Source organism: Choloepus didactylus, chromosome 6 (genome assembly GCF_015220235.1).
Source record: "Choloepus didactylus isolate mChoDid1 chromosome 6, mChoDid1.pri, whole genome shotgun sequence".
Classification (NCBI taxonomy): domain Eukaryota; kingdom Metazoa; phylum Chordata; class Mammalia; order Pilosa; family Megalonychidae; genus Choloepus; species Choloepus didactylus.
The window spans coordinates 98,562,122-98,579,002 of NC_051312.1; the positions used below are offsets into that span (position 1 = coordinate 98,562,122).

Genomic DNA, 16,881 nt, shown 5'->3' on the forward strand with positions numbered 1-16,881 from the left:
CTCACCAATTTGCTTGGTGATTCTTCAAGCAAATATATATGTGTGTGTGTGTGTGTGTATATATATATATATATATAAATCTACATAAAAAAATCAGTGCAAATGCCAATTCTAATCTGGAAGCATCTACACTAGGAAAATAAATAATTATATTACTACAAAACCAAGGGTTGGTGTTTCAATTTGATTGTACTCAGCCACAGCAATACTATTAAATGGAAAGCACATCACACGACCCGCGAAAACATCTACTCATTAATGATAGTCCTTTAAATAAATGGTTGCATGCTCAGTTGAGAAACCAAAGAAGTTATCATGGTGACCTAAAAATAGAGTTGGAATCAGGAATGGCATTCTGGTGGCAGAAAACTCCTGGGAGCAATTTTGATGAAAGTAGGCCTTGACCTAAAACTGGTGAACTGCAGACATGGAAACATCTTTAACATTTTGAGCACGCTAAGGAAGTTTCCAGAAACATCTTTCATCAGCGGGAAAATGCATTGCTAGCCCTTCCATTGGCAAAGGCAGCCTCAACTATAGGTAGATGCATACATGTGCATTTTTGCATTTGTTTTGGTGTCTGCCAGGCAGACAATAGTATTTAGTATAAGATGAACAAACCTTGTTTTTGGAAAGAGACCCTCATTCTGAGCTCTGATGTTCTCACTGCGAAGAAGCCCCATCACTGCTGATGGCTCTAGCTCTTGTTCTCCCACCCCAGCTTACATGCTGGTTTGCTGCACAGTGTGGCAGGATCCCTGCCAGGTCTGGATGTACCCCAGAAATAAGGCGATGGGGCTTAGTCTGGGCATGCACAGAACCCAGAGTTGAGTGGTTATTGAAATCACTGAAACGTCTCTCTCCAAATACCTGGGCAAAAGCAATGCTGATGTCACCATCGGCTCTAAAGTGTAAAACTAATTCTTCTGGTTCAGTTTATAGGCTCTGGGAGGTTTCGTTTTCTAGTCATCATTATTATAATTATTAAAAAATAAACTGGGTCCAGGTGCAATGCCAAGAAAGGCAGTTCAATTAGTTGAGCTCAAAGTCTTTGTTTTTCCTTGTGGTTTGATCTCTTTGCTCTGAACACAGAAACAAAAGTCTGCACCCCTCACCCCTCAACTAGATACTTCTCTTCTCTCTCTTCCTCAAAGAAATAGTGCATTTTGGGACAGATTACCCCATGGCTTGTATACCATCTCTGGCTGTTATAAAACTATTAGTTACCCCGTGAGAGAAAAAAAAATTCTAATTACTCATGGTTGGCCCCAAATACTAAATGATCCTTTATGAATTGTACTCAAGTAACTAGGAACAAAGTTATTCCACTCTTTATACTGCAGGCCCAGGTTACTTAACAAGAGAAAAGTAAAAAACTTCTCTTTAGATCATTTGCATGAGTTTGTCTCTGAAAAGCCATCAGCTTAAAAATGCATTCACGAAATGTCTTCCAAAAACATCCATGAGGGTAACTCATTAAGGAATGTGCTCCATGGGAGTGTATCACTAGTGTGGAAGGGAGATCATGGGACACAAGTGAGGGGGAAGTCCTTGTCAGGCTCTGGAAGGAAGTCAGATGCTCTTAATGGATCATTGGCAACAAAAGGGAGAATGCAATTTTCAGTTCTTGAATTTGATCATCTGCTGAGAGTGCAAACATTTAGTTTTTCAATTAATTAGTCTTTAAAAAATATTTCACAAAACTTTTTAACCTATAGAAATTCATTTCTATACATTTAATATATTTTTATTGTATAAATTATTCTCATCTTTAGTGCCTTCTTTCAGTTTATAAATGGCAAAATAGACAATCAACAATCATAAAGCTAATCCCAAGTGGAATCCCCCTCCTCTCAGTGAGGTCAGTCCTCCATACACTTGCGAATTTTATGAAATGCTTGTCTTTGCAAATGCCAAAGAAACTACACACGTTTTCTTCCCTGGTATTATGCCATCTCCAAAGAACTCTTTTCCTTTTTCCTTCTTTCTTTCTTTTGCTTGTTAAGAAATCAAAGGATGTGCATAGTTATAAAATTCGAAGTGTACCAATTACAGATGTGGGTAATGGGAAGGTTGGTGAGGTTCGAGTGCTGGCAACTTTTCTTTAATGCAAAAAAAAAAAACAAAAAAAACAGAGAGCTCAGCAGCTAATTCAGCTCTGGACATCTGCTGGGGTGAGGAGGCTGCCCATCTCCTGGGTAGAAAGCCTATCAGAGGTTCATCCCTATACCTGGCACTTTGAGCAAACCAAAGCCTTCCAGCATACTGCAATGTCTTTTCTGTCCCACCCTTTGGCCCCTCCGTTTCCTTCATGGCTTCACACAATTTGTGTTGTACATTCATAAGAATTCACATTGACTGCAAAAACATAAATGCAACAAAAACATAAAAGCCTCCAAGTAGTATATTATATATATTTTGTTCTTCTAAATGCTCTTCTGTCATTGTCAGAGGTGCAGTAGCTAATTTATAACTTTTCCTTTGAGGGAATCCAGATGAAAGGCCCAGATTGCTCTTCAATAACAAGCTTGCACTGGTTATATATATCTTCTAAGGTGTCTCCTTGCACAATAGCTATAACAAATGCAAACACACCCAGAGTTAGGCATCATTCCTTGGGTAAAGAACAACTCACACAGCAGAAACTCAAATCACTGGCAAGCAACTAAACAGGAAGCTTAATATCCCTTTTCATTTGTAATAAAAAGCAGAAGATTCACACAAGCAAGGTCATATCAATAACAAATAAATTTAAAAAAGGCTTTCAATGTATGCTCTAGATTAGCAATCAATGCATCCCAGTTTTTCCACTTTCTACCTTGTCTGTCTATAGTTCTGGACCATGAGTCATTCATTTATTTAATAAATATGTCATGGGTGCCTTCTCTGATCCAGGTACTGAACTAGGCACTGATCAATTTTCAGACTGAGAACTGCTTATCTATCATGGAAAGCTGGCCTATTCTCTATACTGTACTTACTTTATAAGGGGCAGAAATTCAGATATTTTAGATAATAAGGGTTTTAGAATAAACTTTAGCTAACCCTTTCAATTTCTAAACCTTTAAGAGATAATCCTATTCATTCTTGAAGTAATCTGGCAAATTGAGATTTTACCATACAGGACTACTCAAGTTGAGAATACTTGATGGTCATTATTTATAAGAAACACAAATAGAAAAATAAACAAACTGGCCAAATTGTGTGTTACCTAAAACACCAAGTCACTCAAAGTGGATTTAAGTACATTTTATTATCTCATTTTAATAAACGTCACCTTGTAGATAGATCTCCAAAATAGGTTGATACATGCATATGACATTAGGACTTACAAATGCATTGCTACTGATACCTGGTTTAGATCTTCAAAAACAAGCTTCAGACTAGATTGATTATTGTATTTTATTCCTGAATTTAAGTCACTGGTCAAAATATACATTGCTTTGATTTAATTTTCCTAATGGATGTTCTTTTAGGGTGAAATATAATTCGTATCTTTGTCATTCACAGAGAGTTTACTTAACATTATCTGATTCTACATGTTTACAAACTGCCAAGCCACTGATTGGCCCTTTCCACATTCCGAATAAGATAAAACATCTAATTTCACATAGAGGTAATTCAGGAGGAAAGTTCTTGTTTTTAAACCATTGAGAATCAGTTGTAAGGCAAGTTCTACAAAGTTTGATTACTTTCTGGATTTAATCAGTGTCCTGTAAAAGTATGTAAGAGTAGAGAACCCAGGATATCAGGAAAAGAAAATCTTCCTCTTTCCCCAAAATTTATGTTTCCAAGAAGATATTAAAAAAGGAAAACTTTGCATTGGGACTTGACATGGAACTGAAACACAGGATGTATTTCAAGCATCTTATTCAAGTGTCACTGATGGGGGAAGAAACCCACTGGTTGTTGAAGCAGAGAATGTAGGTCTCAAGAATGCTTCTCAAGAGTAGCTGTTTTGGACACTGCCTACTTTTGACCCCCAAAGTTTTCTTTTTCAAGTTTTCTGATGATAATGGGGAAATAGTTTAATTAGATATCAATGTCTAAAACTCTCCCTTAATAGCAGGAGAGAGTTCAGTGTCACCTGCTGCTTCTGGTTGTGGATAAGGCCACTAGGAAATCTGAAAAGTTGCTGCAGCTGAACATGAAGAAGAGCAAACCCAGAGTTCTGAATCAAATGGGCGAAGCAGAGGGAGACCACCAAGAAATAGATATTAGGGATTCTCAATAGGGAGATTTTAGGGTCCAGGACCTTCTCCATGCCAAACATCAGACAATTCATCTCCCTTCTCACAATAACAGGGTAAGTTGACTTACCTGTAAAATATTCTCCAAATTCTTGTTCTAATTTAATTGCTCGATCATAGGTTTTCTTGGCTTGTTCCTCTGTTAGACGCTTATTCATCTCCCTGGAAAAATTTAGGTTTGGTATTAGTTAGGACACAGATGGAATATCCAAATCCTGAAAAATGAAAATGTACAGCAAAAGTGTATCCTGCAGGAAGCAGTGTAATCTGAGTGTAATCCTAGTCTTCATTCAGGACCCTTCTTTGCTGCCCTCCCTCGGAGGGCAGTCTCTTGTTTCCATTCTGGATTAAAGCAGAATCTGTCTCTTTAAGATTTCTAGTCACTTGTTCCTGTTCTGTCCCCTGCAGTAACACAGAGTAGGGCTAAACCTCCTTCTTCCAGACATGCCTTAGGATATTTAATAAACTGCTCATGCATCCTTTGAGGTATACACTTCTTCAGAATAAACTGTCTCACTTCCTTTACCTGTTCCCTCCTTGCATGTAATTTCCAAATTCAAACCTTCCTGGCAACCCTTCCTTCGGCATTGTGCTAGTCTACTTGACCTCTCTTAAATGAGGCACCTGAATTGAATGAAACCTTGAAATCTTCCAGAGGTGTTCAGAGGGGGAGAAGAGATGGAAAGAAGGGAAAGTGCACACCAGTTTACATGTGAAATAACTAGACCTGACTGGTCTCAGTTCCTGCCATTGAAAAAAACTTTGATTTCTCAACATAACTCTCCTTCCTATAGGGTTTTCAGTCATCTTTAATGTGTAGCAGGAAACATGGGGACTGGAGAAACACAGGAAGTCTTCCAAAGAATTACAGCATATGGGACAGGCCCTTAGGCCCAGGCTGATAAGGCATCCTGCAGCTCTTGGTACTCAATTTCTACAAATGTGTGCTGGTTTGGATGTATTATGTCCCCCAAAACGCCATGTTATTTAATGCAATCTTGTAGGGGCAGATGTATTAGTGTTGATTAGGTTGGAATCTTTGGATTAGGTTGTTCTCATGGAGATGTGACACACCCAACTGTGGGCAATACCTTTGATTAGATTATTTCCATGTCCATTCAGTGTGGGTCTTGATTTAATCATTGGAGTTCTATATAAGAGCTCAGACAGAAGGAGCTCACTGCTGCAGCTTAGAGAAACATTTTGAAGATGGCTGTTGAAAGCTGACACTGACGTTTTGGAGAATGCCATTTTGAAACACAACCTGGGAGCAAGCAGATGCCAGACACATGCCTTCCCAGCTAACAGGTTTTCTGGATGCCTTTGGCCATCTTTCAGTGAAGGTATCCTACTGCTAATGCCTTACCTTGGACACTTTATGGCCTTAAGACTGTAACATTGTAACCAAATAAACTTCCTTTATAAAAGCCAATCCATTTCTGGTGTTTTGCATAATGGCAGCATTGGCAAACCAGAACAAAATGGTAAGGCATGTCTATAGGAACAAGAGCCCTGAACTACTTCTGTTTTTATAATCAAATGACATCTCAAGGATCTGCTGAAGGAGGCTTGAATATAAATGGATACAGAGTAAATGCAACAATCAAATGCACTGGAGCCAAAATATTTTCAAATAGACTGTAAGCAAATAATTTAGTCAAATAGTGAGCCAGGATAGAGGAGCTCAGTAAGAGAGTATTTGATGCTTGCTTTGTTTATTTTTGTTCTGATAGGAGAAGGGGCTGTGAATAAATAATGCCTGGGACTCTCTCTCCCTTTCTTTCTGTCAGTCTGTCAATCATTGGCATATCATAAAACTTTATACAAGTGTTGCTTACCAACTCATATGAATTCACGTCATTAGAAAGCAACCAAAATACACTGAGCACTTACTCTGAGTCAGGCATGGGGTGATGTACTTGAATACGTGAATTCATTTAAGCCTTACTACAACTCTACAAAAAAGTGAAATCTTTTACATCTTATAGATGAAACACCTGAGGCTCATGTGGGTTAATACATGTATTTCTGTGGCTGGGAAGTGACAGAGTGTGGATTTATATTTACGTGTATCTGCCTCTGAAGTACACATGATTTCATTTGTGTTACAGTTGGTATATGTTTGGGAAGAACACAAAGTGGTCACGTTCCTCGTGTGCTTATCAAAGCATCATAAAATCATTTAAACCTAACCTATTCTCAAGGACAAATCATGGTGGGAAGAAAATTGAAAATAACCTAATCTTTTGATTCCTAACCTTGGGAGATTTATCCTCCCATGTTCTCCATGTGTTAAAATTTTTTTTTGAGAATTTTCTTTTATTAGAGAAGCTGTAGGTTTATAGAAAAATCATGCAGAAAGTAAAGAGTTCCCATATATCGTCCATCCCCCACTCCCCCAGTTTCACTTTTATTAGCACTTTGCATTCGTGTGGTACCTTTGTCACAATTGATGAAACAATGTTATTATAACTATACTATTAATTATATAGTCCATAGTTTACATTAGTATTCAATGTACTGTATAGTTCTATGATTTTTAAAAATTTTTATTCTAGTAACATATATACAAATTAAATTTCCCCCTTTTAATCACATTTAAATACACAATTCAGTGGTGTTAATTACATTCACATTGTTATGCTACTATCATCATTATCCATTACCAAAACTTTTCTATCACCCTAAACAGAAACTCTGTACCAATTAAGCATTAGCTCCCCAATACTCCACCTGTACCCTGGCCCCTGGTAACCTGAATTCTAGTTTCTCATTCTATGAATTTACTTATTCTAATTATTTTACATCGGTGAGATCCTACAATATTTGTCCTTTTGGCTCTGGCTTATTTCATTCAACATGATGTCTTCAAGGTTCATCCATGTTGTCAAATGAATCAGAACATCATTCCTTTTTGTGGCTGAATAATATTCCCCTGGATGTATATGCCACATTTTGTTTACCCATTCATCAGCTGATGGACACTTGGGTTGCTTGCATCTTCTGGCAATTGTGACTAATGCAATTATGAACATTGGTGTGTAAATATATGATTGAGCTCCTGCTTTCAATTCTTTGGGGTATATACCTAGAAGTAGAATTGCCAGGTTATATGGTAATTCTTTACTTATACTTTCTGAGGAATTGCCAAAATTTTCCACAGTGGCTGCACCATTTTACATTCCCACTGACAATGAACAAGTATTCCTATTTCTCTATCTCCTCTCCAATACTTGCAATTTTTTATTTTTTAAATTGTAGCCATTTCAATGTGTGTGAAATGGTATCTTGTTCTGGTTTTGATTTGCATTTCCGTAATGGCTAACTATTTTGAACATCTTTTCATGTGCTTACTGGTCATTTGTGTATCTTCTCCAAAGAAATGTCTATTCAAGTCTTTTGCCCTTTTTAAAATTGGGTTGTTTGTCTTTTTGTTGTTGACTTGTAGGATTTCTTTATATATTATGGCTATTAAACTCTTATCAGATACCTGGTTTCCAAACATTTTCTCCCATTCTGTAGGTTGTCTTTTTACATTTTTGATGATGTCCTTTGATGTAAAAAAGTTTTTAATTTTGAAGAAGTCCATTGATATATTTTTTCTTTTGTTGCTCATGCTTTTGGTATAAAGTCTAAGAAACCACTGCCTAACACAAGGTCCTGAAGGTGCTTCCCTACATTTTCTTCTAGGACTTTTTCAGCTTTGGTCCCTATATTATGGTCTTTGACCCATTTTGGGTTAATTTTTGAATATGTCATGAGGTAAGGGTCTACCTTCATTCTTTTGCACATGGAGATCCAGTTATCTCAGACTCACTGGCTGATGACACTATTTTTTATCCACTGAGTAGACTTGGCACCTTTGTCAAAAATCAATTGGCCATAGATGTGAGGGTTTACTTCTGAACTCTCAATTTTATTCCATTGACTTATATTTCTCTCCTTGTTCTAGTACCATACTGTTTTGATTACTGCAGCCATTTTAAATCTGAGAAGTGTTCTTTCCAAGAGGTTTTTATCTATTGAGCTTCTTACCTTTCCAAATAAATTTGATGACTGGCTTTTCCATTTCTACAAAGACGGCTGTTGGAATTTTGATTGGGATTGTGTTAAATTTATATATTGTTTTGGGTAGAATTGACATCTCAACAATATTTAGTCTTCCAATCCATAAAAACTGAGTGTCCTTTCATTTAATTTAGGTCTTCTTCAATTTCTTTCGGTAATCTTTTGTACTTTTCTGTGTAAAAGTTGTTAACATTCTTGGTTAAATTCATTCCTAGATAGTTGATTCTTTTAGTTGGTATTGTAAATGGAATTTTTTCCTCATTTCTCCTTCAGATTGTTAATTACTAGTTTACAGAAACTCCCATCAGTAGAAATATTACTGATTTTTGTGTTTTGATCTTGCACCCCATCACTCTTTTGAATTTGTTTATTATTAGCTTTTTTTGTGGATTTTTCAGGATTTTCTTTATATAGGATCATGTCATCTGCAAATAGGGAAATTTTTACTTTTTCCTTTCCAATTTGAATGTCTTTTATTAATTTTTCTAAACTTTGGCTAGAACTTCCAGTAAAATGCTGAATAAAGTAGTGACAGTGGACATCCTTGTCTTAGTCCTGATCTTAGAGGGAAAGCTTTCAATTTTCTTACCATTGAGTATGATGCTAGCTGTGGGATTTTCATATATGCATTTTATCACGTTGAGGAAGTTTCATTCTAGTCCCAGTCTTCTGAGTGTTTTTATCAAGATAGGGTGTTAAGATTTGTCAATTGCCTTTTCTGCTCAATTAAGATGATCACGTATCTTTTTCCCTTCATTTTATTGTGTAGAAGGTTGGGGAAGTTTTCCCCAACAATTTCTTTGAATACTCTTTCTAGACCTTTACCCTTCTCTTCCCCTTCTGGGACACCAATGAGTCTTAAGTTTGGACGTTTTATTTTATCTGTTGTATCCCTGAGATCCATTTCAATTTTTTCATTTTTTTTCTCCATTCTTTCTTTTGTTCTTTCATTTTCTGTTCTGTGGACTTCTAGGACACTGAGACGTTGTTCAACTTCCTCTAATCTTGTATTGTGAATATCCAGAGTCTTTTTAATTTGGCCAACGGTTTCTTTTATTTCCATAAGATCTTCTATTTTTTTATTTACTCTTGCAATGTCTTCTTTATGCTCTTCTAGGGTCTTCTTTATGTTGCTTATATCCTGGGCCATGGTCTTCTTGATGTCCTTTAAATCCTTTGCCATGTTTTCATTCCTTGATTGTAGTTCTTTGATTAATTTTGCCAAGTACTGAGTCTCTTCTGATATCTTGATTTGTGTGTTTGGAATTGGATTCTCCATATCGTCTGGTTTTATCATATGCATTAAGATTTTCTGTTATTTTTGGCCTCTTGGCATTTGCTTTGCTTGATAGGGTTCTTTTAAATTGTAAAAAAAGAAGATACCAATCTAATTTTTCAGAAACAACAGTTTGGTGACGTACACTTTCTCTAACTAACCAGCAGATGGCGCTGCGAGTCACCTATACCCCTCAAGTCAGTTCTCAACCTTGTTCTCACAGTGTGTGGGGAAATGATTCTTGTGGGGTTCAGTTGGAGAACTCAGACTGGGTGTGTTGCTGGAGCCGTCTGCCCTGATTGTGGGATGTGTGTCCGGGTGGCCAGGGAGGAAGGGCAGCTTTAATATTCAAATCCCCCAGGTTCCCGGAGATTCAAGGCTTCCACAAGAGTCTAAGCCTTCATTTCATTTCAGCCCCAGACCCTCTCTCTCACTGTCCCACAAACCACCGGACTTGGTGTAGTGTCCCTGGGTTCTCCGAGCGGGTCCCCCCTCCCAGCCGTGATCCTCCAGGAGCTCTGCCAAGGGAATGCTGTGCTACGTCACAAGTGCATGCTGTCCCTCAAGGGAAGCCCTGGGCCGCTGGGCCGTGCAGCGGCGCTCTCTGCCTGATGCAAAGATGGCTGAATGGGGCATCTCAACCCGCCCTCCTCACACAGTTCCTCCTTCCCAGCTCCAGGACAACTGGCGGGGCTCAGGGCTGTGGGCACAGCCCCGGGCAGGAGTTTATCCAGCCCTCCGGGGAGCCAGCTGCGAGCCATGGGGTTTCTTTCAGCTTCTGGCTCTCCCCTCCATTCCCCCAGCCCCGAGGATTTCTGCAGTGGACTATCCTCCAGGCCAGACACCGAGAGGCTGGCCCAACCCCCTCTTGCTGTGTTTTACTGTGTGGTTCCCACTCCCGCAACTGCAGCTGCTCCTGGGTTTTCCTCTTTTTTTTTTTTTTTTTTTAAAAGAGCCAGTCAGTCTCCAAACGCCAAGCCCTGGCTTTCCCTCACTGTCGCGTGGCTGTGGGTCTTCCAGCCAGCTTACTCGCTTGTTTCAGAATGCAGACTCCCAGTTTCACCAAGTATACGGCCCCTGTGATACTAGCAGAGATCGTTCAGCTGGCGCATCGCTGTAACCGGCATTCTGGGTCACTTTCTGGTTTTTATCTAGTGTTTTTCACGGAGGTGTTTTTTCGCCCTGTCTCACCTAGCTGCCATCTTAGTTTCTCTTCCCTTCATTTTATTAATGTGCTATATGACATTAATGGGTTTTCTTATGTTGAACTGCCCTTGCTTACCTGGGATAAATTCCTCTTGATCATGATGATAACGATGGATTGGGTTTGCTAGTATTTTGTTTAGGATTTTTAGTTCTATGTTCAGAAGGGATGTTGGGTCTGTAATTTTATTCTCTTGTGGTATCTTTATCTGTGTTTGGTATTAGGGTGATGTTGGATTCCTAGAATGAGTTAGGAAGTATTCCTTTCTATTCCATTTCTTGGATGGATTAGAGAAGGATTGGTGTCAATTCTTGGAATGTTTGCTAAAATTCAACAGTGATGCTATCTGGTTTTTGGCTTTACTTTGTTGGAAGTTTTGATCACTGATTCAATCTCTTTACTTGTAATTGATCTTTTGAGATCCTCTATTTCTTTTAAAGTCAGTATAGACAGTTGTGTGTTTCTAGGAATTTGACCATTTCATTTAGATTATCTAATTGGTTGGCTTACAATTATTCACAATAGCCTGTTTATTTCTGTGGGGTCAGTAGTAATGTACCCCTGTCATTTCTGATTTTATTTTTGTTCTTTTTTTTTTCTTTGTCAGTCTAGCTAAAGGTTTATTGATTTTATTGACCTTTTCAAAGAACCAGGTTTTGGTTTCATTGAGTCTATTGTTTTCTATTCTTGATTTCATTTATTTTCACCTAATCTTAGTTATTTCCCTTCTTCTGCTTGCTTTGGGTTTAATTTTATTTTTCTAGTTTCTCCAGGTGTGAGATTAGGTCTCTGATTTGTAATCTTTCTTCCTTTTTAATGTAAACATTTAGAACTATAAAATTCCCTCTCAGCTCTGCCTGAGGTGCATACCCTAAGTTTTGGTATGTTGTGTTTTCATTTTAATTTGCCTCAAGATATTTTCTAATTTCCCTTGTGATTCCTGATTTGATCCTTTGGTTGTCTGAAATTATGTTGTTTGATTTCCACACATTTGTGAATTTTCCAGTTCTCCCTTAGTTATTGATTTCTAACTTCATCTCACAGTGGTTGGATAAGAGATATTGTACAATTTCAATATTTAAATTTACTGTTACTTGTTTTGTGACCTAACAAGATTATTTAAGCCCAAACTATTCTCAAGGATAAATCAAAGTGGAAGGAAATTGAAAATAACCTAATCTACTGATTGTTAATCTTGGCAGCTTTATCTGCCCATGTCCTCCATGTGTTAAAAATTTCTGCTTTACTAAATTGTACTTATTAATGAAAAATTATATTTCCCATTTTTTTCTAACCAGAAACATTTAATTAATCAAAGATTGACAATCAGAGCCTCTGAGCATCATAGGAATACTAATGTGACAGCACAAAGCTGATAAATGCCCAGCCAAGGGCAAAGACATTTTGTTGGTCCATTGTGATGCATCACAGGAGCATGTAGCATCTCAAAACATTACTACTTTTGCATGCTGCAAAGGAAGCCAAATATATGGGTCTGGAATTCCTAATCTTTAGCCAATTCTTTTGTTTCGGAACAAGTAAATGAGGCCTGAAACACTGAAGGGACTTGCCTAATGTTGTGCATTTAATAAAGGATGAATCTGGGGTTAGAAGCCAAGTTTTATTATTAAAAAAGACTTCCCATTATACCGAGTTGACATCTTTGAGAAGAAGGTTATCTTAAAAAAAAAGAAGCTGATATCAGAATCAACATGGTTCTTCTGGGCATGATGCTGATTATTGCAATATAAAGAAATAGGATTTTCCTGAATTCTTGTTACTGAAATAAACTCATCTTGACCTGAAAGAAGGTCACTCCTGGGTGCAGAAGATTCTCCTTGGTGCAGGAAACCAAGGGATACTCTTCAGGGGAAGATGGTGTTTTGCTCTAGATGTCAAGAAATCATGTTGCTCCTGGGTCTTCTCTGACTTCCCCAGTCCATGATGGTTTCTGTCTTCTCTGAATTATCTTTGGACTTTCTGTAGCAATGGCTTAGTTTTTTGTTTTTTTTTTTTTTCTCTTTAACCACAACCATGCCATGTCTCCATACTTAGTGTGTGATTTTTTTGAGGACAGGCAACATGGCTGTTCATCAGCATGCGGCATGGAGCCTGAATTAATAAATGAGTGAATGGACAAATGGGGAAGTAGACAAATAAACATAATTATAAAAAGGATGAAGATAGAAATAAACACAGGGTATCATGGTTGCAGGAGGGTAAAAGCAGATTGGGAGTGGCAGGGTTAAGAGGCCTGGGGAGGCTCAATGCTATGGGGAAGTCAGAAGTAGCTGTGGCAGCACAATATAAAAAGAGCAACATCTTTTTCATATGTACTTTGGATTTTATGCTTCTCTGAAGAGTCAGCCATGCATGTGCTAATAAGCTCTGTGGTTTGATGTGGATGATGCACTTGAAAAATAATGTGCATGATGATGTATCAGGGACAAAATGTGACAGCTCCTTGCTTTTGTTCTGGCTGACCTAGCATTCACTCCTCTCTTGGGAATGGGCAATTCATGCAAGCCTTTCTTCTGAAGTAAAGCCCTTGAAAAAAGTGCACTGGAGAGTAAACATCCAGCTGAGATTGTATTGGTCTGAATGTCACCATTACTGAATTGAGACCTGTGAATTAGGCTGCGACAAATAATGTCAAATTCTTCATCTGTCCAACCCAGCCTTAGGTATATTTAATATTCCTTGGTGATAAATGGCTACGACAGTGTCCTAAGGCATCTCATAGTCTTCGAAGGAAGTAGACTTTTCCTACTGAAAACTAGATGGGAATATCTCCTGTGTCACACTGGACCTAACATGCCACTGTTCTTTCTTCCTCAGGACTTGCATCCCTGGGAAGCCCATCATCTCACTGCATGTTTATGATGTGAAAACTTATTTTTCTATTTTGGAAATAGGCCCTTATGATGACTATTCCCATGGGGTAAGAAGCATTTTTACATTTAAAATTTTTTTTTTACTTTTTGTTAGCAGTACTAAAAATATTTATGTAGCTCCTTACAAACTATAATTGCTTTTACATAATGAAATTTGTGGTTCTTAATTCACTTTGTATAATACCTAACACAGAATCCTACATGCTACTGGGATAATAATATTAGGAACCATTATTTTATCATCAACATATTTTTCTGTGGCCCAATATGGACAAAGATCTTCATACTGTAATTTAATACCTAAATTCATGTGGCTAAAAGTACTGTCAGTGATCTCTTAGTTTTATTTTTTCCTTTTTCTGAGACTCTTATCCATGTTGTATGTTCTGCTTTTAAGATACATCTATACCAATTTCCCGAGATAGACTCTGTATTTAACTTCTCTCAGGCTGCAATTCCAGCTATTGCAGTTCCCTTTGCTTCATAGTCTTCAGAGGAGACAGGGAAGGGTTAGTCAATATCCTCTGCAAGTAACTGCTTTCACTCTGGGAAAAATAATTTCATTTTCTATGGTCTTTCCATAAACATTGTTTTCCAGTACCTGGTGGTTCACTTCTGAATCTTGTCAAGTCTTCTAAGGTCTTGAGGCCAGAAGTGAAGACAGCGTATGAGCAATGCTCTTACAACAAGACATTGTTGGCATTATCTCTTGTGTTCTCTTGTAGAAGATGCTGTTTATATGTTTTATGATGATGAAGTAGCCACACACCTTTTATAATAAAATAACTTTATGTCTTTTATAATATGATGATGATAATTATAATAGCTACTACTACTTAAGTCCTTACTATGTGCTGAGACTGTATGAAGAGCTTTACATTCATGATCTTGTTGTTTAACCTTTACAGTAGCTCTATGAAGTATGTATTATCATTTTTAAAATTAAAAAAAAACTCTTTATTCAGGTACAATATACATGCAGAAAAGTGCAACCATCCTAAGTGTACAGTTCAATGAATTTTCACAAAGTGGATATATCCATGTAACCAGCAGGGTCAAGTTGCTTTTTTTTAAAGTTGAGTAAAATTCATATAACATAAAATTAAGCATTCTAAAAGTATGCAATTCAGTAGCATTTCGTACACACACAATGTTGTACAACCATCACCTCTATTTAGTCCAAAATACTTTCATCACCCCAAAAGGAAACTTCATACCCATTAAGCAATGACTCCTCATTTTCCCCTCTCCTCAACCTCTGGCAACAACAATCTGCTTTCTGTCTATGAGGTGCATATATTAATGTGCCTTTAGAGATGATGAACTGTGCCTTAGAGAGGTCAAGCAACTTGCTCAAGGTCACATAACTGGGAAGTAGCAGAGTAAAGAACCAAACCTAGCCTGAATGATTTTTGTATCACTGATTTTAGCCTTTTTGCTCTTCTGCCTCTATGGTTAACATAGCCTCACTTTTGTATGGGAGATGCTTATAAAGTGATGCTAACAATTCTCTTGAATCACCCCAGAAAATATGTCAGATTGTGAATATCTGCCAAACTTGTTTACTGATTTTTGAAGGAAGATATTTCACAAGTCCTTTGAAAAATAAAAAAAAAACAAGAGAAAACCTAAGTCATACATTTTTCCTTGTTCATAAATGTGCACAGGTATAGAGTTATTGGTTTAACTTATAGATGTTTACTTCTATGCCTCTAATAAAATGCTCTATTAAGACCAGTGACCTATATACATGCAAATTTAAGAAATATTAGAATTCGATTACAGAACAAGGCAAAATGCCAATGGAAAGAGTCTAAAATGTTTTCTTGTATATAAACTTGCATATTTCAAAACATTTACCCCTGGAAAAATAAATAAAAAAATAAAAATCAAGAAATATTGGTGATCAACAATGGCATTTTCCATTCATAAGCATTTGTGACAAAGAACTGTTAAGGATTTACTATGTAATATGGGATGAGAGTTGGATGAAGGCCTCCCAGTGCCCTCTACTTACATCAGAGGTTCCAGAGACTTGGGCTTTATGAAGATGGCAATGGGATAGAGCTGGGCAACTTGTAACCGCTTGATAGCATTTCCCGATACATCAAGTATGCAGTGTTTGCCCTAGTAAAAAATAAACGAAAAGATGGCACTAATTCAGAAAGAACGGCCATAACGCAACTATGAGAAAATAAGATATACATGTTTTAGGGAAAGGTACAGGATCCTGGACCTCTAGAGGTTCATAAAGAATCATTGCAAAGCATAAATAAAAGTTGATATACATACAGTCATCACTGAATGCTTGCAATAACTAACATCTATTACACCCTTTCTAAGTGTCTCCCACTGTGCTAGGTATTTTACGTTTCATTTCAGTTAACTTTAACCTCTTAAATAAATTCTTGATGCATTGCACAAAGAAGACATGTGGCCACATGTAATATGAATGAGTCCATTCTCATGAGGCCCATAAACTACCTCTGAAGACAATAGTCAAGAAGAAATTCTCAACTCTTTGTGGTAGGTATGATCAACCCCATTTTATAGAAGAGAAGATAAGGCTTAGAAATATTATCCAATTTCACCAAAGTCTCAGTGCTAGGAGTACTCAAACCCAGGTCTTGGGTACTGACAGAGTTGTTGGAATAGAGACCTCATTATCTTACTCTGCCCAGAGTAAAACTTGGAAGAATAGTAGGTAATCACTTGAATTTAGAAAAATTCCACAAACACTTGATGAGTGCTTATACGTGTCCTGCCCTCAATATGCTCAGTCTAGCAGAATTCAGATACTTTAAATATTACATGGTGAGAGAGAGGCTAGCACAGAGCATGAAAACTTCTTGACCGTTAACAAATCAAAGCTCTATTACATTATAGCACACCTCATTTAACTTGGCTTCTACTGCAATGAGCACTCACTCAGAGCAAGAAGCTGCTTTGTAAAGTATTTCTGGAAAAGTGGAGACATTTGCCATATCATATTCTACCTCCTGAAGAGAAATGGCCTTGTTACCCTGAGGCTAGAAGACCTTTACACAGGAAGAGAAAAAGCATATTGTGCAGATAGGAACAGTCCAAAATCAATAATAGGGGATAAAAACTCATGTACAATGTCCACATGAAAATAAACAGTGTCCAATGAATACTTGAACTCTTAAATAAGAAACTCAGTAAGATAGT

The 16,881-nt window shown here is 37.4% G+C and overlaps 1 protein-coding gene across 17 annotated transcripts in view; it reads right to left on the reverse strand.

Annotated features, from left to right (window-relative positions):
* Positions 1-1,721: 1,721 nt before the first annotated feature.
* Positions 1,722-16,881, reverse strand: part of DLG2 (discs large MAGUK scaffold protein 2) — a 2,332,374-nt gene continuing 2,317,214 nt past the window's right edge. For all 17 annotated transcript variants that reach the window (XM_037840899.1, XM_037840898.1, XM_037840904.1 and 14 more), the window contains 3 exons: positions 15,710-15,819; positions 4,321-4,412; positions 1,722-2,574 (listed from right to left, as the gene is read on the reverse strand). In XM_037840899.1, coding sequence (XP_037696827.1) covers positions 2,468-2,574; positions 4,321-4,412; positions 15,710-15,819 — 309 coding nt within the window. In that variant the 3' untranslated portion in view covers positions 1,722-2,467. The remainder of the gene's footprint in view (positions 2,575-4,320; positions 4,413-15,709; positions 15,820-16,881) is intronic.